The sequence below is a fragment of the Anticarsia gemmatalis genome, chromosome 12 (genome assembly GCF_050436995.1).
Source record: "Anticarsia gemmatalis isolate Benzon Research Colony breed Stoneville strain chromosome 12, ilAntGemm2 primary, whole genome shotgun sequence".
NCBI classification, from domain to species: Eukaryota; Metazoa; Arthropoda; class Insecta; order Lepidoptera; family Erebidae; genus Anticarsia; species Anticarsia gemmatalis.
The window spans coordinates 3,386,257-3,410,775 of NC_134756.1; the positions used below are offsets into that span (position 1 = coordinate 3,386,257).

Genomic DNA, 24,519 nt, shown 5'->3' on the forward strand with positions numbered 1-24,519 from the left:
TCAAATCCACCTGAAGCACGATTCTCTACAATTAGAATCAACGAGTATTTGACATTTAAAATGTACTGCCAAAATTGTTTCTACGACGCCCACTAGAGGCGCTGATCCGACTGTCATACAATTTTTTTCGACAGCTAGTCGAGAGAGAGAGAGAGAGAGAATCGGGCTACTGTATACGTAACTTTCGCTTGTTACTTGTTACAACAACATCTCACTATTGAACTCTACCATGACCAAACAAATTAGTTTTCACAGGCCCTGTATTCATCTTCCATAATAATAACATTATTATCTAGTTATCCACATATTACATACACAAGCCGAAATGTAATCATCTCTTAATGCGTTTTTAATGAATGCATACAATTATTACAAAAGATTCTACTAACGGAAATAATTTCATGTTTGTCAACTAATATTTTGCAGTTTGACATTGGTTTATGTAATAAAGGTCTAGTTAGTCTGTAGTTATGATAACTTAAATCCAATTTTCAGCATTTATGATTAAGTACTTGATTAAACCAGCGTTTGCGTCTGCCTGGAAATGTATCTTGGATTAAAAGGAAACCTAGTTATAAGCTGCAAAATTTCGTTGAATTCCTATGAATAGTTTCTGCGTAAAAAACTTTTAAATGTTCATACATCCTTCCGAAAAAACTCTCACATTTATAGTATCAGTTAGTATATTATTAAAATATTGCAAGTAACAAGCTAGGCTTAATTTATCATTCGAACCCAATAAAAAAGTTCTAACAAAACATTTAAATACGTATTGAAAATGTAAAGTTACGTTGAAATAAAAAGACAATATCGATTCAGAAGACATTGCATAAAAGGACACATTGTCTTTCAAAATATACTTTATAGGCTACAAACGAGCTAACTAAAATACTTCTCGTGCCTCAGATTTCAAGAAACAAGAATCCGAATAATTTACATTACATACACATCTTTATTTCACATTTTAGAAGTTAATGCACAGTGTGAACAAATAATTAGGTACAGTAATTGATATTTTTATTTTAGCTGACCGACATTTGAGGTCAAATTAGACCATTACTATTTTAAACTCTAACGAGCAATTCTCATCTATTAACTTCATACACAAATTGAATTTGATCGAAATTTCTCGGAACAGCTCAATGTCTATTGCAGTTCCGAAACCACAACTAGCAGTAGTGCGAATTCGACGATCAATTTATATCTTCATGTCAATAAAGGCTGCCCGCTCAAGTGTGATACCCCGTTCTATTTCGAGCTTGGTGGCTTGACCTATATCTAAGAATTGAATCCTAGACGTTTTGCCATCAACGTCATAAGACTGAAAAGGGAAGATACGAGGTTATTTGAATGAACGTGCCTTGTATTATGGCTTTAACTTACATATTACATGGGACTGACATTGTATATGACAAAACGAGCATGTATTTCTTCCATCTCTACAAAGTATATATTAATAAGCAGAGTTATGTATGTAAGTCTGTTAAAATGAACTCTAATAACAATGAACCAATTATTATTTATTTATTATTAACTATTTTGGTACAAACATTTACACATATTCCTACAAAACCATTTTATAGTGTGACTGTAGGCGTCTCGAACTAAATTTATCTAAAAACACATGTAAAAAATACTAACTAACTACGTAATACTAACTAAATAATAAAGAGCTCTAATAATAAAATAATAATTAGTACAAAGTAATTAACAACGTTATGAATATCTACCCTGAATTTTCTGACGTTTCAAACAAGTTGCACTAGCTTGGTTGCAATATACTTGAAACAAAACGTCAAACATATGAAATAATTTATAGCATGATCACGTTTATCTTCATGTAATAGTTAACAATAGTCATGTAACACGGAACTTAGCAAGTAATTAAAACAACCATAAACATTTGTAATACAGTTGGTGAACAATCAACAAAAGACAATTACATCTATTTCGTAAATAGGCCTAATTAAAGGTGCCCATTCATACAAAGTCACACGTAAAACTGTTATCTTCAAATCAAGGCTTATATTTTTCCACGCACCTCGTAAATAACTTGAACTATTCAAGTAATTTGTACTCTGGTGAACAAAGTAAACTAGCTGACCCGCGCAAATTCGCTTGCGTCGCATAAGAGAGAATGGGTCATAATTTTTGCGGTTTTTGTAACATTTTTCCTTGTTACTTCTATCCTAATGGTTGTAGCGTAATGTTGTATAGCTTATAGCCTTCCTCAATAAACAGGCTATCCAATAAATAGTAACGATTTTTTTTATTTCGCATCGAGGTAGTTCCTAAGATGCTAGATGCTAAGATGCGTTCAAACAAACACACAAGCTCTACAATTTTATAATATTAGTACTGATTGTAATCTTGACAGCTGAGGGTCATGTACTCTTCAATTATATTGCAATATTCAATGTAGGTTTTTTCTTAGAAGTAGACGCAGAAAAAATAATAATTAGGAAGGCATATGTTTTTATTCAGATCGGAATTATGGACAAGGTTACATAGGTGAAGTTAGGTAAGACTTGGACTCAAAGTCTAACCATTCTCTAACTTCGGAAGGAGACCCTTGCCCAGCAGTGGGACAGGAATGGGTTAAAAAACCGACAGGAAGGTAGAATGTTCATGGTGTTGCTGTTAGTATTTTAACACAATGCATTTCTGTTCAAGTTTATAGAACTGATAATGATACCGTTTCTTATATACCATTAACAGATAAATTACAATTTAAAATGTCTATAGCAGCCATAGTAGTTGCAGTCATTATCCAGATACTATATTAGCTTGTATGTGCAAGATAATGAATTACGTTTGTTTATAAATGAATCTATATATTTTTGGAAATTGAGTTTATATAGAGAGTTTAAAAAAACAAATTTCAAAGTAAGCGTTCTGTTCGCGATTACCTTCTTCACATGCATTTTAAATCATGATGAACCCAACTATAAATTACATCGTTTGTCACAATACAAGCAATAATAAACGAGTGCTTGTAAATTATTACTTGACACATCACTTCATCAACGCTATGACGTATGTATACAGTACACTACTAATTTTCTAATCATAAGAAGTTCAAGAGCTAAGATGCAATTTTTATGGAGAGTAGATATTAAAAATAAGCCGTTCTGTATGAAATATAGACATTTCAGGGATTGATAGAAGCCTAATAATAATTTATTTATATTTCAAACCTGTTTCCAAGAAGACGAATTCTTACGAATCTTTTTTTCAAGGAACGCAGAACGCAAGGGTCTTTCCTTGAGTTGTCTCCGGGAATGATAGGGAGGTAAGAGACCTGTCATATAATTTTGGAAAAAATATAGCGTAATCTTTTTTTTGGATGAACATGATTATCTAACTCATGTAAATGTAAATATTTTTCTGATGATAACCGAAATGTAGACCAGTAATATAAAAAGTCTTCAAATTAAATAGGAATAAGGATGAGCAGTGATAGCCGAGTCAGCCGAGTGGTTTAGGCATGCATGTACTACGTAAATAGTCTATGAGGTATGAAATCAAGGCAACACACCAATTACTTTGCGAAGTTACGTGTGTATTACTAATAAAAATCACTTGTTTTTCCGATGGTGAAGGAAAATGTCGCGATGATAACTAGCCTAATGAAATTGTAACTGAGTAGCCATGTTAAAATAACCGCACGAGGAGATCTGCGTTAAAAACTAGATTGTTATCTTTACGCCATATGCTACTTTTGCTAGTAGGCTATAGTTTATTATGCGTGTTTAAAGAAGAAAACAATAAAAAATGCATATGTCATTGTTGTAGTACCTACGACTTAATATTTAATTATTTACACAGTTTGTAGTATTCTCCCTTTAATAATGTTATATCAACAATGACTAGGCAATTAAACTGCATACAATCGGCCCGATAAAAGGAAAAGCTGACTTTACTGGGTCATATCTTAATGTACTGGCGAAGCCGCTGCAACTAGCAACTTGAATATCTGAAGATTGTATTATCTAGGTAAGTGAACAAAAAAGTTTGGGGTTTGATTCCCGGCTCGGCAAAGTACTATTTTTATTTAACCCGTTACTGTCCCACTGCAGGGCAAGGGTCTCCTGCCAAGCCAGGGGTTAGGCCTTGAGTCCGCCACGCTGGCCAAGTACGGGTTGGGGACTTTGCATGCCCTCAATAAATATATTAAACAAATTTTAGGCATGCAAGGTTACCTCACGATGTTTTCCTTCACCGTTAGAGCAAGTGATAATTATTCCTAATAAACAAATAACTTGGAAAAGTCATTGGTGTGTCGCCTCGGGTTCGAACCTGCAACCACTTGCATGGGAGGTGCCAACTTTTTGCTATTGGTCGTTTTTAATTTATATAAGAAATATTACTCAATAGAAGCTCGAAGTTACAGTGCCCTATGTATGGCAATAGGCTCGCTCTCTATTACACGGGACAAATATTGTAAGCCAGCCAGAGATATGTATGTTTCATACAAATTTGCTTGTATGCAAGCTTATTTCATAAAATTATCGTTGACTATGTACATACATAATATAAATAAAAACGTTTACCGTTTTTATGACACAGCACTAATCTATAGGTACTAATGACATAATTCCGGCAAAAATACTTGAAGATTATAATGAGTATGTCTAATAGCAATGTCGTGAACTTAATTGATGTAAACTGGCTAAGTACTTTGCAGCTAAAATTATATAAATTACTACCAAGTATAGACCACTAAGGTAGTATAGGTTTACTGCATCCATACATAATTTTATAAGGTAATACTTAAATTTATTTAACTCTATCTGAATCTAGATATTTTCTACAAGTCCTGCAATGGCTAATGGTTGCGATACGCTTAGTATATTTTATTCATCGTGTGATGGTGGTGGAATATTTTCTCTAGATTTTCTGTACGTACACAATGTACTGTGGTTGATCAAAATATTATCATAATCACTACCGTAGTTATCTATATATTAATACATGAAGCAAAAACTTTGGACCCCTTTTTACGAAAAACGTGCGGACGCAGAAGTATGAAATTTGGCACACACATAGAGCACTGACAAAGACATAGAGTACTGCCTTATATGTTTGCTGAGGTCTTACTGAATGTCATAAATTTTGATATTAAATAACCTATAATTTGATTTAATTATTGTCGAATTTCGACTACGGGGCGACCACTAGTATTAATAAACATGTCGTACTTTCAATAAAGGGACAAAAAATGTGTGAAAACATTCGTCAAAATTACACCTGTTATCCTTTATATATGTATAATCAGAAGTGATGAAGTCGGAGGTAAGCCTTGAAATTAACCAAAGGCTCATCTCTCGGATATCTATGGTTACGTCAAAGGTCAGTCATGATGAACAATGGTGCCTAACCCATTGTCTCCAGCGATTAGATTCACGCGTTCAATATTATGTCGCCCTCCATTCATTGTGTACACAAGTGATAATAGTATATATGTAACAAATATTTACGCAATATTGTGCAATTAATACGTGATAAAATAGTGTTAAAAAATAACAAGATTGTTTTTTTTTTATTTATGATTTTAAGTCAACATGCTATGCTCGTTAAAAAATTGTAAGAGATTTTTTCTAGATTTCTCAAACACTAGATTTAACAATACCGTTACTTTTCACAGTTTTTTTGCGTACAGTATAGTACTTTTTTTTAAATGTACGTGAAATCCACACACTTCAAATCGCTAAAATAAGTCGTTAATGTAAAATAATAGTTTTTTGGAATGCTAAAGGTAACAACGCCCATGCAGTCTCGGATTAGTAAAATTTTTTGATTACGTGAGCATGAAAAAAATACTTGTTTTTTACCATTTTTAGCATATTATCAATGCATGCCTCATGTCAAATTTAAGAAAATTACTTCTACCAAATCGATACACCCGTATCAAATAAGTTGTTAATAAAATGAATTGTTATACTGTTTAAAATCCAACTATTTTTTTACAATTAAATTAATCTCCTTAGACATCTACTACGAGGCTTTCAAAAAAATCCCGCTAACTTTCATTAGCAGTTCCGAAAAAAACAAAAATGAAAGTCAAAACCAAGTAGTAATAAATTTAATAAAAAGAAATGACTGGCTCTCAATACCTCTTGTTTGTTTTTTATACGTTTCGTTCATACGTATAGAACATTATTCACTGTTAGATTAACGAGTTCTCAGTTACTGGTGATCGGTTTTCATAAAGTGACGTGTAGATGAACGTTGTGCCGTAGATTAGAAAGGAACGATATCTTTTTGTAAGCAGATTTGAAATTGGAATTGCACGTAAGATTTCTTTTTTTTTTATTTTTGGGATTTCAATTTTGGAGTTTTTTAATGTATATTTTTTCTGGATTTTTGTTTAAATCAATAAGTCTATTTCTTTAGTTATAGGCAGTACAAAAAAATATTAAATATTTTAATAAGACAAAATAGTTTAATAAAATATTAAATATGGTGCTTATTATAACATTATTAGCTGTTTTTATGTCAGTAAAAAAAAACTGTAAAATTCAAAACTTTGTGATTCTCTTTATAATACTTCCCCCTTTTTTCATAGATATGACAGAAAAAGCATTCAAATCAATTATTTATCAAGATTTATCAACAAATATTTTTTTATCAAGCGGATATTTGAGAAAACAGTGGATAGTACCTAATTAACTAAAACATTTGACATTATAAGATGGCCTATGGCCGTGATTTACTACAGAGTAGTTAAACGATCTCTGAATAGCACTATTTGTTAGAGGTCAACCACAATCCTTTAATTGCTCAATTACCTCCAAGATTTTTTAGAAAATTACACTAATGGCTTGTTTATTCACTTCTGAAAAAGTATCGGTTAGCTTATTAATAAGAATATTGGCAGATTTTTGCAAACACTGTTTGTTGCTTTATTAAAAAAAAACATATATTTCAGTCCAGTATTACGAATTTTACTTATAACTAAGACAACTCCACTAGGCCCAGCCTGTATCAGGGCTATCAGTATCAAAGCCTGTATCGGGCTATCTATTGGATAGGTTATCCCATACATTACATATCCATGCGTCGTCAAACTGGCCCTTAGTACAATATTAAAGCAAGCAAAGTTATTGTTTGTAGAATAACAACGTAATTTATACGTGCGTCACATAAAATATATCCACGAAATACGTCACAAAACAAAAACTCTACTATCCCGAACAAAATCAAAGGAATTACAAGGAAAACAACAACCGAAGAAATGTTCTACAAAATCGGGCGCCTTGAATGAAATTACTATACCAAGATGGCCGAATAAAACAATGTTAGCTAAACATTGAATGAATACGCAGAATACCCCACGTTCACCTTTGAATTCATTCATTCCGTCATTGTTTCCCAAGCGTGGGCCTGTAGCCGTCGGCTAGTTACCGTTCGTCCCACGGTTGGGTCTACAGACTCATAATTGGGAATTGCGCGTAAGCCCTAGGCTTGCATCTCTTTGAATTAGGTTACGTTCGTAGACGTATATTTAATAAAATACAAGTATAATTTGCTACGAATCCAGTACTAGGTATTTAGTTACGGCTACGAGTTTTCTTTGCGTAATTCATTTTCAATCTTGTGACGCAGGGAGTTTTGGAAATAGTAGCGTGAAATAAATTATTTTCAGATTACACAAACGAGTACTTGTTCTGTGTTGATATTGAATCTACTACGCATGCGCGCTATTGCAGCGGCATGTTTACTATTGCTCTAAAGTAAATTTTTGTTGTAACAGTTTTTTTTAACCCTTAATTATTACTTTTTTGCCTAATATTCGATATTGACATTTCTATTTATCTTTTATTTACTCATATTTTATTTAGGTAGGTACTTAATGTATATTTAACCTAAGTATAATAAGTTCTTTAAAGAGTGATAATACGACTAAGAATAGTTATTTAGAACAGTTCTTGAAGTTGTGCAAAGTCTCCAACCCGCACTTGACCAGCGTGGTGGACTCAACGCCTAACCCCTCCCTCATTACCGGAGGAGACCCTTGCCCAGCAGTGGGACATTAATGGGCTAAATTTATATTTATTTATTGCCTTTGCATGTTCACAAAGCAAGCAACCTACTGCTAATGCTTCCAAGCTTTACTTCAAGACTATTTTTGCACTGTATTTTTAACCAACAGATATTTAACAATTTCCTTATACTTCTTAAGATATAAATTCTATTTATATTGTGCCCACGTCAGTTTGTTTGCAATTTGACTTTGAACTACGTAACCTTATGTTGAGGCATAATTATTTATTAGTCGTGATATTATTATATTGTTAGATAATTATCTTCTTGTTTATTTAAAGCTTCTCACCCACTGGAGCTTTTGAAATGTCTGGTTTCGATCCCACGGTATATCGTGATCTATGTTTGTAACTTTGTTAATACAATTTAAGATTCATGCTATAAATGATGATTGTTATATTATGTTCTTGTAAGGTATTGACTTATTTTTATCTGCGATATAAAATTCCCTGTGGTCCAAAATGTCCTATGTCTAAGTTATAAACTGTGTGTACGAAATTTCGTCTAAATTCGTTCAGTATTTTTGATCCGATTGAGTGACGAACATGGTTACAAATATCAAGTTTCATTAGGTTTATTTCCCAAAAAATCCTCTTTTACCTAAATGATATTAAAATGATCGATAAGTTTGTATTTAGTTGCTATATTTATCGAAATAGAATTATCTCGATACGAAGGCTATACATTTTCGTGTACCTATTTAATATCCAAGCGGTAATTAAGTCCTATATAGTACATTACTGCAATACGACGAATGTAGTATATATACATAATGTATTACAGTGCAATGGGTTGAAGGTTTTAAAAAGCGTTGATGCATTCGGTGTGAGGTTATTTCTTGTTTTATTTTTTATGTGCTAATAATTGATCGATAACTCTTAGTCAGTTTTCAAAGGTCAATGCAGGTCTGCGTCGCAATAGTAGCATTTTTCCTCATCTATAAATTTTGTTTTAAGTAGGTATTGAAGGTACATTTTGTTGGTTCTTATTTTTTTAAATGGTTATCTTTTGTCATCCAGGTAATACTTACTGCATGAAAAATGGTGAAAATAAAGTTCAAAATCAACGGAAAAACATACGAAGGTAATATAAACATTCCTTACTTATTTAAATGGCAAAAATAATATACTTTTTACAAAACAAAGTCCTTTTCGAAATACTCGTATATTCGTAATAAAAAAGTAATAACGCGTTAAAAAAGAGTTTTTAACGACTTGAGCTAAAGTTTATTACTGGCCACATAGAAAACGGCAGGTTAAAGAAAACATAAAAAATATTTGCATTCATTTGTTTTTTTTTATTGCCGCCAAATTAGCTAAATAAAAAAAATATATAATGTAAATTAATTACGGGGTGCTCTGTTTTCGGAAAGCTCATTTGAGATTGTCTCTATCTATTGTTTTTTTATTCATTAAAAAAATGGTAAGTAGGTACAACAACTATTGACATATTTACTCGCCTATTGGCGAGACATAATAAATTGATAATATAGAATCATTATATTATTATATGACTTCAATTCTTATATAGAAAATGTTGGCAACTAAGTGTCAAATTCGAATCATGCGGAAGAAATATTCATATTAATCGAACTTTTATTTTCAGTGGGTGGCAAGTACGGTCCAGACGTATCATTGAACGAGTACATTCGCAATGTGGCTGAGCTCCGTGGTACAAAGGCTATGTGCCATGAAGGAGGCTGTGGCGCTTGCATCGTCACTGTCCGAGCTCCTATGCCACCTAACAATGCAATTAAGACGTTTGCTGTTAATTCTGTAAGTAGTTTATTGTTCATTGTCGTACATAAGGGACGAAATTTTTTAAGGTTTGTCTTTGTCATTGCGTCTTGTATTGAACGGATATAAAGATTCTACAGTTATACGGAACAGGTCAGATAGTCTTCTTCTGTCGTGTCAACGACTCACCATAATGCATAAATACAATAGTACATTTATTTATATACATAATGTACTTATACAGTTGTTGACCAGAACTTGGCGACTTCAATTGCATTATCCGTCGCCAAGTTAAGGTCTTCAGTTGTGCAGGTTGTGGGATAGTATGTACATTGGACAGTTGCAATTAATTTTGTACGGTAGCGTGATTCTCTACAGTCGGTACTATTGTAAACTGTACTATAAACATGGCTCTCACGTCATCCGCTAGGATCTCTGATCCGATTTTTATATAGAATTTCTCTATAGACAAACTTTTGTCGATAGTCGACATTGATAGAGAATAGCGCTACTGATTTGGTAATATTCAGCACTCTGAAGTGAAATTCGTTAGAATTAATTACATTCGTAGTAAAGGGTAGCTAAACGAGCCTTCAATTGCATATGAATTGTCGAATATAATATATCTTAAATCTTATTTATTTCCGCTTAATATTATGAAATCAACAACTAAGCCTAAGACCTCATAACCAATCTTACTAACTAAAGTTTTTGCAACATTACGTAATACGTAATTTCATTAAATCCTATAGATGTTGTGCAATAATGCAAAAAAAATAGACGAGCTTATAGCTAAATTAGCAGCCACTCATACCTATCTCAACATGATTAGGCACTTGATTCGAAAGTAAATGTAAACACCACATGATAAAAAGTGGCCTGAATATTGGTACCGCCTATTTTTGTATGACTGTTATAATAACTTGGCTGGTAACTTGTTAATTAATAGTTTAGTCACTTACTTTAAAGATTCCATATAAAAAGCACTAAATTATCACTTAGCCGCTGCAATCATGTTACCTGTAAATATGATAAACAACGTACGTCTTTGTAGCTTTATCAGTGTCCCGCGTTTTTATATTAATCTATGCTTGGTATTATTGACGATTATTCCGTTTATTTTTAGCAGATGCAGTCGTTATTACAACAAATTAAATTACTAGTAGGTTTCAATTCATAAACTACAAATCGGTACGTCATTCTGATTTCAATAACACAAACTTTGGGTACTGTAAATAAGCGTGTTTAATTTTTTCATAATTAATTCGTATCTAAAGTTGATGCATAAAGCCCTTTTTTAATTTAAATAAATATTACTACGTCAGAGAGCATACATATAAGCTTAGAAAACATCCCTTAAAAATCTTCACCCTCTTCCTTATCACATGTTTTTTGGGGTCATTAAACTTTGCCCGTAACCTTACAATTTGCTCTTTGAACCATACTACCCCTGTGTAACGTATGGAACATCTTCCGTTTTCCCGGAAACGGTAAATACTCGTAGAAAAAAGTGGCCATTGTCTCCTTCAAATGGCAGTTATGTATTAGGCTACTTTCCCACAAGTTCTTGGTAGTAAAGTGCGCGCGTTATAGTATTGATGGTATAACAATAATATTATTTTCATGTAGTCGACGTTAGGGCGAAGTCTACTGCATCTGGATAAGTTTTGGTTTTATGAAAGAAGACATTGTGGCAGATTTTCCCACACTTTTGCTGCACTTTGTATACAGAATAGTGAATGAATGACTCGCTAAGGAGAAATTGATCTTTGATTTCGTTAAAATTACTAATTACACAATACATAAGTTTACAAGTTTACCTATTGGAAGTTTCATCAACTAAACGTATACTAGTTTTCTATCAAAATAAATTCTAGATTAAAAGTCTTTGCTGCCTTACTAGGGTAGAACAAACTGTCCAATAAGAAAAGAGCATTAGTGAAATAATTTGTTACGGCGAAAAAGTGTACGAAAAATAAACCGACTAGTCTAAAAATAGCTACCATTAATCAAAACTAAGCCTTTCTTGACTTAGAATAATCTCAGCGAGTTTTCAGTTCAGATTTTTTTACGAAATTCTTCAAGAACTTGGTGACATTGTTGAAATGATAAGGGTAATCGTCTTGTGTTTTGGAAATCGTCGGTTGTCTGAAGGTTTTAGAATCACGCCCTAGGGAAAACAATGTTTTTTCATACAGACGTGTAGTTAATGGTTTAGTTCTAGTTGTCAATACATTTTTTTTGTTTATAAACAATCTGAAATTCAAGAGAAAATACCGACTATAGCGCAATTCTCTACCAATACCGACAACCGGCTAGCTATCGAAAAGTATTTTATGAAAATCTGATCAGCGCCTCACGTGGGCGCTGTAAAAAAAATTTGCAGTACATTTTGATATCAAACTCTCGATACCCGATCCTCCCTCCTGTTATAGTAGCCTCAGAATGTCTACTAACTAGTATCATCACAGAATTTAGTTTCGTTAACAATTTTTTTTCTGTTTTGTCATAGATTATGCCTGCTTTTGCGATAATGAAGATAACTCTCATGTAATGTACATTATATTATTATATTCTTACATTTCATGAGACTGTTACATGAGGCCGCTTTGTTGTTAGCTAGATCAGCTTCAATAATTCATTAATTTCAAAGTCATAGAAACTAAACAAACAGGATATATTGTTAGTAAAAAGTCAAGAACGTTCAACGTTTTTATCCACACAATATGTTTTTACGATTTGTTGTTTATTTGATTGCAACTAGTAAAAAGTTACCCTTGACCTTTGTACAATACACTAGTTATTCTATACTAGCTGACATGCGCAACTTTGCTTGCTTCACATATGAGAGAATGGGTCATAATTTTCCCCGTGTTTGTAACATTTTTTACTGGTACTCTGCTCCTATTAGTCATAGCGTGATGATATATAGCCTATAGCCTTCCTCGATAAATGGGCTATCTAATGCTGAAAGAATTTTTCAAATTGGACCAGTAGTTCCTGAGATTAGCGCATTCAAACAAACAAACAACTCTTCAGCTTTATAATATTAGTATAGATGTGGTAAAAATAATACCAAAGCCATTACCGAGAAAAGGAACATTGAATTTATCCAAAACTGTTATTCGATTTTTATACAAATGCTGCAGAACTCACAGTGAGAATAAACGAGGAGATTGTAGAATCTGTGCATTGGATGAATAAGATACGCAATCTTTATATCCATTTTGGGACGGCTATGATATGAAACATAATTATAAGTTGAAATATAACGCTTCTCCATTAGTTCGATTTAGTTATTTTAAGATTCTTGCTGTAATTTTATTTATTGCATAGGTTTTCTGACACTTAAACTGGGTAAAAAAGTTATATATGAGTGCTTCGAAATCAATTAATATACGTTTAACAATATACAAGTAGAATTTTATTTAAAAATACGCAATTTTTTTCACATGAATATGTAAAAAATACAGTTTATTCATCCAAATCCATACACCTTGATCGTATTATACGAGCGGAAAGGCGTTTTACAGACCGTCGTCACAATCAACACGTATAGGGATCGGGCTTACAAAAGATTAGGGAGCTATTTTTAGCTTGCCTCAAACGGGAATAACTTTGATACCTAACGATACAATTAATATTGTTGTATAGAGTATACATTAAATAATGTACACATCATTCAGAAAAATATAAAGGTAAAGTTTGTAATACATAAAGAACTCAATTTTAGTACTATAGTTATATAAAGATCTTATGAATTGTATGCGATGCTTACGTATCAAAGTTTTTGAGTGTAAAGATAATATTGCACAATATTTTTAAAACAATTTTTGCAAGATGTATGAATATGAATGAAGCAAACTAAGTTTGTACGGATCGTAGCAAGTGACGCCTATTGGTCTTTGTCAACCCTTATGGAAAAATGGCGTGATCATTATGTATGTATTATTTTCTAAATGCCACAATTATTTACAGTGCCTAGTATCAGTGCTATCCTGCCATGGCTGGGAGGTGACTACAGTGGAAGGGATTGGCAACAAGATCAAAGGCTACCACGACATTCAGACCAGACTGGCCAAGTTTAACGGCACCCAGTGTGGCTACTGCACTCCGGGATGGGTTATGAACATGTACAGGTAAAAGTTAATCATTTAAATTAATCGTAGGTACCAATAATATTGTTATGATACAAAAAGTATACTCCAGTACAACAGACATTGCAGCTTAGTTTGTTTCTTAAATAAAAACGGCAATACTAACAAAGGACTTTAAATAAATCTTCATGCTTAACGTTTTCTAATATTATTATCTGTACTAATATTATAAAGCTGAATACTATACTATACTAATATTATAAAGCTGAAGAGTTTGTTTGTTTGTTTGAACGCGCAAATCTCGGGAACTACTGGTCCGATTTGAAAAATTCTTTCAGTGTTAGATAGCCCATTTATCGATGAAGGCTATATACTAATATTATAAAGCTGGAGAGTTTGTTTGTTTGTTTGTTTGAACGCGCAAATCTCGGGAACTACTGGTTCGATTTGAAAAATTCTTTCAGTGTTAGATAGCCCATTTATCGAGGAAGGCTGTAGGCTATATGTCATCACGCTACGACCAATAGGAGCAGAGTACCAGTGAAAAATGTTACAAAAACGGGGAAAATTATGATTCTCTTATGTGACGCAAGCGAAGTTGCGCGGGTCAGCTAGTTATATATAAACGCAAAAGTAGACTAGCTCTCATGGTTAAACAAACAACAGATTTTAGTGAATTAGATATGGAAGTTAGAATTTGTCGACTTCTACGTAAACGAAGCCTACTAATATTTTATATTCAATGTTTTTCTTTTGCATCACAAAAACAAGTTCAATCGTTTATTAGATTAATAGTGTTATGAGTAGTTGTATTACAAAAACAGTTGAGAATTGCAACATGACGTGAAAAACATAGTAACAAAAAGCGCAACTATAAAAACTAATACTACTTACGTAATAGTAAAAATTTTGTACAAAAATATATAAAAAAATGGGCCGTCATTTCAATGCTCGAATTGAATATTTCAGATAAAGGGATGAACGGAAATGAAGTAAATTTATCTAGTATTCTAGTCTATTGGCCGAAAGTATTAGGATATTGGATTAGTCCCTCGTGAGGGAATCGTTTTAAGCAAACGGATACGCGTGTCACTCAATCAAATTATTATAATGTAAGTACTTATGTTAAAGTGTTATCGTAAGGTTTATGTAATAGACATGAGGTAAAGTCTAATGTTTTCTTTTATAACACAGCAAAAATAATTTATAGATTATATTATGATACGATTCAAAAATACTGAATGTTCTGTGAACGACTTCAGGGTTAAATTCTCGGGTAATTCAAAGTACTATCGGGTTAACTTCTCCTTAAGTAATAACTGCATAAACCAAGTAATATTGTAATAAACTCGTTCCAGTTTAATAAAATATATGATGTGGTATTAAATGTCCTTGCTTCAGCTTCGTGTGTTAAGAAGCGTGAGAAGCAAAATAAATAGGTATAGTACGATAAAAGATTATTTCACTATTATCAGTCTGATAAAAAGTGCCAAATTTTTCTTATAAGTATATATTTTTTTATTCTAATGAATGACTAAACTACTTGAAACGCCTGCAAAATAAGTTATACATTATAATTTTGGAACAGCTAGTATTCGCATTTTACTAGGCACCGCACTTCCAAATGTAGTGTAACTTGTTTTCTCTCATTAAAATCGAAAACTTATAATGATTACTAATTAAAACTGGACTCAGACTCCAAATATATACCTACAACAATTATATACTAAACTTTTAAATAAATAAATAACTAAAACGAACTACGAAAGTATTTTTAATCCTTTTTTCACGTTGAATCTTCCTTATGTAAGTAACTTAGAATTATCTTGACTAAACTAATCGTTTCGCAAATACATATAACATATTATTATATGCCCCGTGAGTCTTACGGATACTTTCAATGTATCAATGCTTGGTTCCTCCTACTGATCTAGGTCAAAAACATAAAAATCATTTTCCAAATCGTAAGTGTACCAAAAATATATTTCCTCACAACATTCACATAGTTTTAGTGCCAATAACTATCTACTATCGAATAACAAACGAGGTTTTGCTACAACACGACAATTTGTATCGGTTTTCCCTTTAGTAACGCGTTGAGAGCATACTAATAATTTACAATGTCATAAAAGTAAGAACTGTACCGAGTTTCCTATTCCCTAAGATACAATATTCAGAAATATGAATTTAGTGCCCAAAATTTCCTTTATAGTGAGCTTTTCTTCTTATTTGAACGTGAGAAGTGTAGGGAGAGTGGATAAGAATTTTTATTCTTCTTTTGAGGTTTAATAAAGTCTGATTCCGATAAACGAATATTTGAGTAAAACTTATATTACGTAATGTCACATTTTGTAATGGTTCTAATCGTTTAACATGTTTTGTTACAGGAGATAAATCTGTGTTCTTGGCTTGTCAATATTATCAACTATAAATACCTATATTTAGATTTACCTCACACGTTCAGCATACGTATAATTGTAAACAAAAAATATTATTGAATTAAAGTAGCAGGAGTCGGCAACGTCTACAACAAAATAGCAGTGATTACTCTTCCATTACCTTCCATGCAACGTTTTATAAAGTTCAGTAGTCTAACCATGAATGTGTAACAAACAAAAAAATAGACGTACGTATTTTGTATTTTTTTATTAGTATAGCATCTTGGTTATTTACTTTAGCGTACAATTACAAACATTTCACTTTAGTCCAATTAGTAATTCGGTCATTAGGTCATTTGATACAAAGCAAAACATGTTGTGACACTATCGCAATATGCTGATTTATTAAATAAACAACTTTCAACCTTATTACGGTATAGATAAGGCCCGAAATTCAATGTCCTTCATGAAGTATAAAAATATAATCTGTTCAGTCGTCACGTTTAAAACGCGCTGCCCGGCGCTGCTATTGGCCAGTTCATTGTCACGTGGTCATTAAATTAAAACTGGATTATCTTGGCAATTATGACATACACTGTTAATAAATTTCATATCAATCGATAGAGAATTTAATTTCCTATAAATATTCATACAATACTTACAAAGAAGAAGTACATAATTGTAGAAAACTCGGTAAAACAGATAAAGTTCTGAATCGCGCAAGCAGAGTTTTTACGTCACTTAGTGTATATAGAAATTTCGATGAGCGTTGGTCGGACATCTACGAGTTAGTCCGGCCCACGGCCTACGAACTGTCACACCGGACACCCACACATGCTATGGTGACACGGAACCACCACCCTAGCCTGTGATGTCAGGTCTAGTCCCTGACAGTCGTGGCGCCGTGGAAACCGGAAGAACTCTAGCTGGCCCGCTGGTGTACAACAGCGTTAACAAAAATATGTTATTAAATGAGACCGTTTGCTAAATTTTACAATTTTTTTATTGATATGTTCATACTTATTTAGTATCGTATTTTGAGATAACGAATGGTAAAAACAATCTTCTACACGATTTAGCCAATTAATATTATTTTTATATTTTGCTTTTTTATCTATATTATTTGTATATACACCACATTTTTTAAGTACCCAAGCTAAAAGCTTAGGTACTTTGAAAAATGTTGTAAATAATACATATATTGTTAATATTCTTTTAGTAAAATAAAAAAATACATATAAGTGCGTTTTATATAATACTTTTAGGCATTAATTTGTATAGGGTTAAATCTAGCTCACTTTTAATACAACCTCTTTATTCCAGTCTTTACCAATCGAAGAACAAAAACATGACATCAAAAGAGGTAGAAAATTCCTTCGCTGGAAATATGTGCCGGTGTACAGGATACAGACCTATAGCAGATGCGTTTAAAACATTTGCAAAAGACGCAGATGAAAGACTTTTGAACAAACTGGTTGACTTAGAAGATTTAGATATTATGAAGCCTTGTGGACTCGAGTGTGTTAACAAATGCACTCATAGAGACAAATGTTTCAATGATAATAAGATTGAAGGTGAATCGAGTAAGAGTGAGGAAGACAGTGATGAATTCATTCATGTGAATGAAGAACGAATGTTCATGGTTAAAGCTGACACTCACAAATGGTACAAGGCTTACAATTTAGCTGATGCTTTCAAAATTATGAGTCAGGGGAATTATAAATTGATTGCTGGAAATACAGGACAAGGTAAGTTTTGTCGTTCATATTAATATTTGTTCTGGAATAAACAAAATTTAGGATTCAATATTTCAACTAAGAATTTAGTGAAATACTTTGCCAACGATCTTCTACAAGATTCTTAGCATAAATCCTTCAAAAATATTTCACGATTTAGCATGGATTTAAATTTTATAGATAAAGTATTGTAGATTGTATTCATGATCTTTATCTTACCTCAATTTGATTACCCTAATGTGATTCACTAAAGACGGGAGTGCTTATATAATAAGAAGAATATTTTCTTTACTCTTAAACTTATTTACTTACTCGCAGGTGTATACCACGTAACAGAGTATCCTCCAAACGTAATAGACATATTCAACGTAGCTGAACTTAAAGGTTTCACAATAGATGTGAACCTGATTCTCGGAGCTGGTATGCCTTTATCTGAAATGATGGAACTGTTCATAAAACTATCGAATCAGAGAGAGGAGTTCGCGTATTTGAAGCAGCTATACGACCATATGGACTTGGTGGCACATATTCCTGTTAGAAACGTAAGTTGTTAAATTCATTTGGTAAATACGATATTATTGTCATATGATGATGTTAGTATACGCTCTCTTCTTTTCAAATAATGTCAAACGAAAAATCATATAAAATTTTGTTTTGCGTAGAAAATCATAGTTATCGATACAAACCCATACAAACAATATATTAGGATCTTGGGTAATCTATTCTGACTACCATTACTCCGGCCCACCCATATAACGTTAACTTTATAATAATTCAGGTAAGTAGGTAAGGTATCTATTCAGTAAACCACGTAGCGGAAGCTATTGCTCCGCATCGAACTGTTTGCTCTTGATAAGAACTAATTCACTATTATATTCTGCGATAAATGCTTGAAAAAGCCAATAACTATGAACGTGTAAACGAGTGAATCCGTCGTAAAAACTAATGATAATCGTGTGGATTATATTGACAACTATTATTATATTCATTTACATACATTACTAGTAGCTACGCAAAGTTTATGCTCGGGTGATAATAAAATTGACCGGTATATAAAGTTAAATCGAATCTGGGAAGGTTTCCGTAGTTCAGTAAAACAATTTTACGGCTAATGTGGAGTACATTTTAGCCGATAAACTTTTTCTATAAGGATATTTATTCTATTTAACAGTTTATGAAACTAAAAGTTTATATGATACAATTTCTTTTAAAATTCAAAATAACAATACTAACAAAATAACAAAACAGTATATTTTGGTTTGTTTTCTTCAAGTACGCCCAGTTTTCTTCCTCTTCGTAAGGAATATTATTTTAAAGAGCTTCCTCCAACCTTGTAGCAAATATAAGTTAATAGCTGTTTACAAAATGTAATACACATTTCACAAATAAATATTTACAGCTTGACTTTACTTAATTTCACCCGGAAACTTCTACGGGAACATTTGGCCAGGGTATTGTGGTTTTAACGCTTCAGCCAATTCTCGTGTTGAGTCCAATTTGTGCGGAAATTCTGGGACCGTTTAAATTTAACACTGAGAAAGTTTCAATCGTTCTCACCGTATGAAAATAATTTATAGTGTTTGTTTCGTGTTCTAGTTTAATATTATTCACTAGTTTTGGTGGAATTGCAGACATGTTTTTAGTATTGCGTTGAATTCGATAAATTAGTTTTTACTTGTGCCATTTGCATATGAAACATAAAGTAGTTCTCCACTTATAAATGTTTCTGTTTAGTAGTTAAGTGAGTTATGTTTTTGGTTTTGTAACCATCCATTACAATCCTTAACAGCCAAAAAATATGTTTAAAACTTATAAACCTAACTCAGTTCAAACATATTCAGCGCCTGTGAAAATTTTAATTGCAACTTTACCAACTGATTAAAATGGATTCTATCTTGCCGTCAGGCGCTGTAATTTTGCATAAACTATTTATTTAACTTTCAAAACAGACAAGTATAGAAAAGTTTTAATACTAAGCAAAACAATATAATACTTTATATTATAACCTAAAACAATTCGAAACGAACAAATTAGCATCTTCAATATCGTTGAATACAAAATAAATGGCTTCTACCTTCTACTATTCAGATTCGCACTTCTTAAATAAGCAAATTTGTCTACAAACAAGTGGCTAAATTAATGTATAAATAATATTGCTTGGCAGACTCTTGTCTTCAGTAAAACTAGGCAATGATTTAAAATTGCTTTCGCTGGTTTTGATTTGACAATTTTGTTAGAATACATTTGTAGTAGTGACCATACGCTTGGTAGACAACATTTGAACGATTGGTCGGTGGGTTCCGCTATGATGATATTGGGTCTAAACATTTCCACATTAAAAAAAACCCATAGAACCGTAAATAGTTATTTGTCAACAATATTGTTTTCATCTGATCTTTCTTAAAATTTTTTTTCCTCAGTAATTATATTATTCTAAAACACTTACTTAAGCAACACTTTAAAATGGGATAAACATCTTATTCGTTTTTACAGATTGGAACTATTGGAGGCAACCTGTTTCTTAAATACGCTAACAACGAGTTCCAGTCCGACGTATTCTTACTGTGTGAGACCGTTGGAGCCATGATAACTATTGGTAAGAGTCATAATAAAGTTATTCTTCTTTGTCTTTATATATTCACATATAATAGAGCATTTCTTACTTTTTCACTCACTTTAATTAATAATCAATCATGTATTTGGCTGTCATCGTCTCAATCTTACTTAGTATTGTTTCGTAAGAAAATGTGATATTTTAATAATGAAATGTTTATACAGCTGAAGGAGTGAATAGAGATAGAAGAATGACGATGCCCGAGTTCTTAAGGATTGACATGCGAGGAAGGGTTATAAAGAACATATTGTTGCCGCCTTTATCTCGGAACTGTGCTCTCAAAACTTACAAGGTAGGTTCTTATATTTTCATGAATAATTCATTTCCAAAATAACAAAATTACCTTTGTAATAAACATCTCACATGTTAACCACTTAAATAATAAAATTATATTACAGATTATGCCTCGGTCCCAAAACGCTCACGCGGTAGTCAACGCAGGCTTCCTCTTCAAATTCAGACCGAATTCAAACTTCTTAGAAAAAGTTAGGATCGTATATGGAAGCATTTCTCCATCGTTTATACACGCAAACAGAACTGAACAAATTTTGATTGGAAAAGACCCGTATACCGATGAAACCTTGCAACTCGCTTTGCAATCTTTGTATAGAGAAATTAATCCGGTAGAGGCTCCTCCTGAACCTTCGGCTGCTTATAGAAAAATGTTAGCAGTTGCGTTGTATTATAAGGTAAGTAAACATTTTGTCTTTTAGAATGCAATACTACGAATTTACGAAAGTCTTGTAATTTAAGGACAAGATTATGGAAGGCTGATTATTATATCTTTGGGGTCAATGTTGAGTCTTAATTGCTACAACTGTATTCTTTTATCAATATAATCAAAACGGGCAAATTCAAAGTAATAGCTATTTTTTTATCACCATACACAGGATCCAAGCAGTAACATATCTTATTTCCCAATTTCAGGCAATCCTAAGCCTCTGTCCTAGCAACAGAATGAATTCAACCTACAAATCTGGAGCTGAGGCGATAAAACGTAGCACATCCCATGGTACTCAGACCTTCGAGACAGACGTGAGTGTCTGGCCCCTGAACCAGCCGATACCGAAGCTGGAGGCTTTAGTCCAATGCAGTGGAGAAGCGACCTTCGCCAATGATCTCCCAGGACAGAATGATGAAGTCTTTGCTGCGTTTGTCACCGCTGATGTTGTTCCTGGCAGTGTGATCAAAGATTTTGATACTACTGAAGCTTTTGTAAGTAGAAACTTAACATATGTCAATAATGTTATACTTTTGTTATCTGCACCAGTGCGCAGTGCTGCAAAATGTTGAGTTTATTCATATAAAAAATCAGAGAGTCAGTTAAAGAGTCTTTGAGACATAAAACAAAAATCGTTAATATTGCATATAATGTCATTAGTTTTAAGTGGAAATCGAAGTTATTGCGATCCCACTATATAAAAGACCAACATTAATAAAATATTATTTACATTTCAGAAAATACCTGGAGTCATAGCATTTTACACAGCAAAAGATTTTCCCGGAGAGAACGTATTCACTCCGAACAACATTCCGTTCATGAGTGATAAAGAAGAAATACTCTGCGACAACAAAGTGAAATTCTACGGACAACCAGCTGCCATCATTGTAGCAGATAGGGACAAAACAGCAAACAAAGCGGCTAAGCTTGTCAAAATTGAATATTCTTCTATAAGTAGAAACAGACCTTTGATAACAATAGACCAGGTCTTGAGATCACCAGAAAAAAGTACAAGAGTACGAATGGATCAGACTGTAGAACCGACGGACATGGGGAATGATGTGAAAACTGTTGTGAAAGGAGAAATAACTATGGAGGAACAGTATCATTATTATATGGAACCTCAGACTTGTGTGACGAAGCCCAGTGAGGATGGTATGGAAGTGTATTCGTCGACTCAGTGGCTGGATCTGACGAATGTTGCTGTCGCTACGTGCTTGAAAGTTCCTGTAAATAGGTAAAGGAGCCAGTATATATTTTATATCATAATATTAAAATAAATAAAAAATATTATTGGACAACTCACACACGGTCATTTGATTCCAAACTAAGCAAAGCTTGTACTATGGTAACCAAATAACTGATAAACATACTTATATACTTCTAAATACATACTTATATAGATACATTAACATCTATTATCTATTATTAACATTCATTATTATCTCCATACATATTAGTTCACAGTTAGCCTTTCTGCGGCACCGAATCTTTACTTCCATGACCAAAATGGAAATAGAGGTTGATATATTTCATTTCCGAGTCACAGCAAATAGAATTTGGATTGGAAAGAAATTAGCGCCGGCACAGAGTCCGACAAAGCGCTTAGCAATAGAATCATAAACATTTATTTTACAAAGAACTCTATACTCATCATTATATGTCCACTCCTGGCGAACCTTCAAGACCTTTAAAGATACCTCAGTCAAGATTGTTTAAAACTGCTATTTGAGGAACAACACACTAAAATGTGTTTTTGCACCACTTCACTGCACTGCACACATCCACTTCAATTAAACCCTAGGTATCTTTTTGTTCCAGTATCACCGTAATAGTCCGTCGTTTAGGAGGTGCATACGGCGGCAAGATCTCCCGCGCCTCGCAGGTGGCCTGCTCATCTGCCTTAGTGACACATTTGCTCGGCAAAACTTGCAGAATGGTGCTACCTTTGATAGTTAATATGAAGTCTGTTGGAAAAAGAGTTCCTACTAAGTGTACTTTTGAGGTAAGTTTAATGGTATAATAGCTATTTATGTTCTTTCCACGTTCTAGAAAGGCTTCTGGTTGTTGGAGAAATAGCAGGTGTATTATCAGCATCATTACACTACCTTCATTGAGTGAACTAAAAGTTTAAATTATTATAATCGACACTTATCCAAAAAAAATACATTAACTTGTTTAAACAGTCTTTGAAAATCATAATACTGAGATATTTTTCATAGAAAAACAAGCCGATACATTTGCATATACACTGACAAATTGAAATTGGTGGAATAAAATAACGACTCCCTTCCCACCTATAAAAAGTTCCCACAAATAACACGGTATTACAGTTCCCATTTTCGAGGCGGAAGTAAGAATTGTTTCACAAGAATCTTTACGTGCAAAGAAAAACTTTGGAATATTTCTATTGCCTATGATTCAAATCATAATGTGCATGGAATCTGAAAATTATTTCCTTCCGTGTTTCAATCCTTATGAAGATTTTAATAAATTGTATGCATATGAAGTTTTATTTTGAGCTCAGTTCGTGCCATACTTATTTTTAATTGGAATTCTCAATTGTTCTTGAAATTTGGGGTATCCAAATTAAAATATTGAAATTAACTAAGTTCAATAACAGTTATAAAAAACAGATCTTTCAAATAGAATCATGTGACATTATTATATTTTTCAATTAAAAAACTTACAGCTATTTTTAATTATGTATTACGGAAAATTGCCTAAATTCTAATAAAATCTTGATAATTTTACTACAAGATAGCATATAATTTCACATGCCCAATAATAACCGATACTAAATGAAAAAAATCATACTCCAGGTAGCTTCAGACGCTCAAGGTGAGATTCAGTACTTGAAGAACACGTTCTACCAGGACGCAGGGTGTTCCTACAACGAGTGCCTCACGCCTCTGTCTGTGATGCACTCACACAACTGCTATGACTCCAAGAGATGGTACATCCAAGCTAATAGCGTGCTTACTGATAAATATTCTAATACCTGGTGCAGAGCTCCTTGTAAGTATATCTTTTTATTTTATGGTTAGAATAGTAGGTAGGTATCGTAAACCTAAAAAGTCTCATAGCATTTAAAACCCGTTGGCAATTTTGTATCATGTTTACAAACCGCGATAGTTTGAACACTTTAACTATTCTTTCTAGTTTGGGATGTGGGTAATTGATCACATTGC

General features: G+C 32.9%; 1 protein-coding gene across 1 annotated transcript in view; it reads left to right on the forward strand.

The window, feature by feature from the left end:
* Positions 1–6,178: 6,178 nt before the first annotated feature.
* Positions 6,179–24,519, forward strand: part of LOC142977092 (xanthine dehydrogenase-like) — a 28,317-nt gene continuing 9,976 nt past the window's right edge. Inside the window, exons 1-13 of the mRNA XM_076120803.1 lie at positions 6,179–6,294; positions 9,066–9,129; positions 9,652–9,821; positions 13,761–13,921; positions 17,581–18,005; positions 18,312–18,535; positions 20,487–20,589; positions 20,772–20,899; positions 21,006–21,296; positions 21,535–21,822; positions 22,066–22,565; positions 23,150–23,333; positions 24,151–24,346. Coding sequence (XP_075976918.1) covers positions 9,087–9,129; positions 9,652–9,821; positions 13,761–13,921; positions 17,581–18,005; positions 18,312–18,535; positions 20,487–20,589; positions 20,772–20,899; positions 21,006–21,296; positions 21,535–21,822; positions 22,066–22,565; positions 23,150–23,333; positions 24,151–24,346 — 2,713 coding nt within the window. The 5' untranslated portion in view covers positions 6,179–6,294; positions 9,066–9,086. The remainder of the gene's footprint in view (positions 6,295–9,065; positions 9,130–9,651; positions 9,822–13,760; positions 13,922–17,580; positions 18,006–18,311; positions 18,536–20,486; positions 20,590–20,771; positions 20,900–21,005; positions 21,297–21,534; positions 21,823–22,065; positions 22,566–23,149; positions 23,334–24,150; positions 24,347–24,519) is intronic.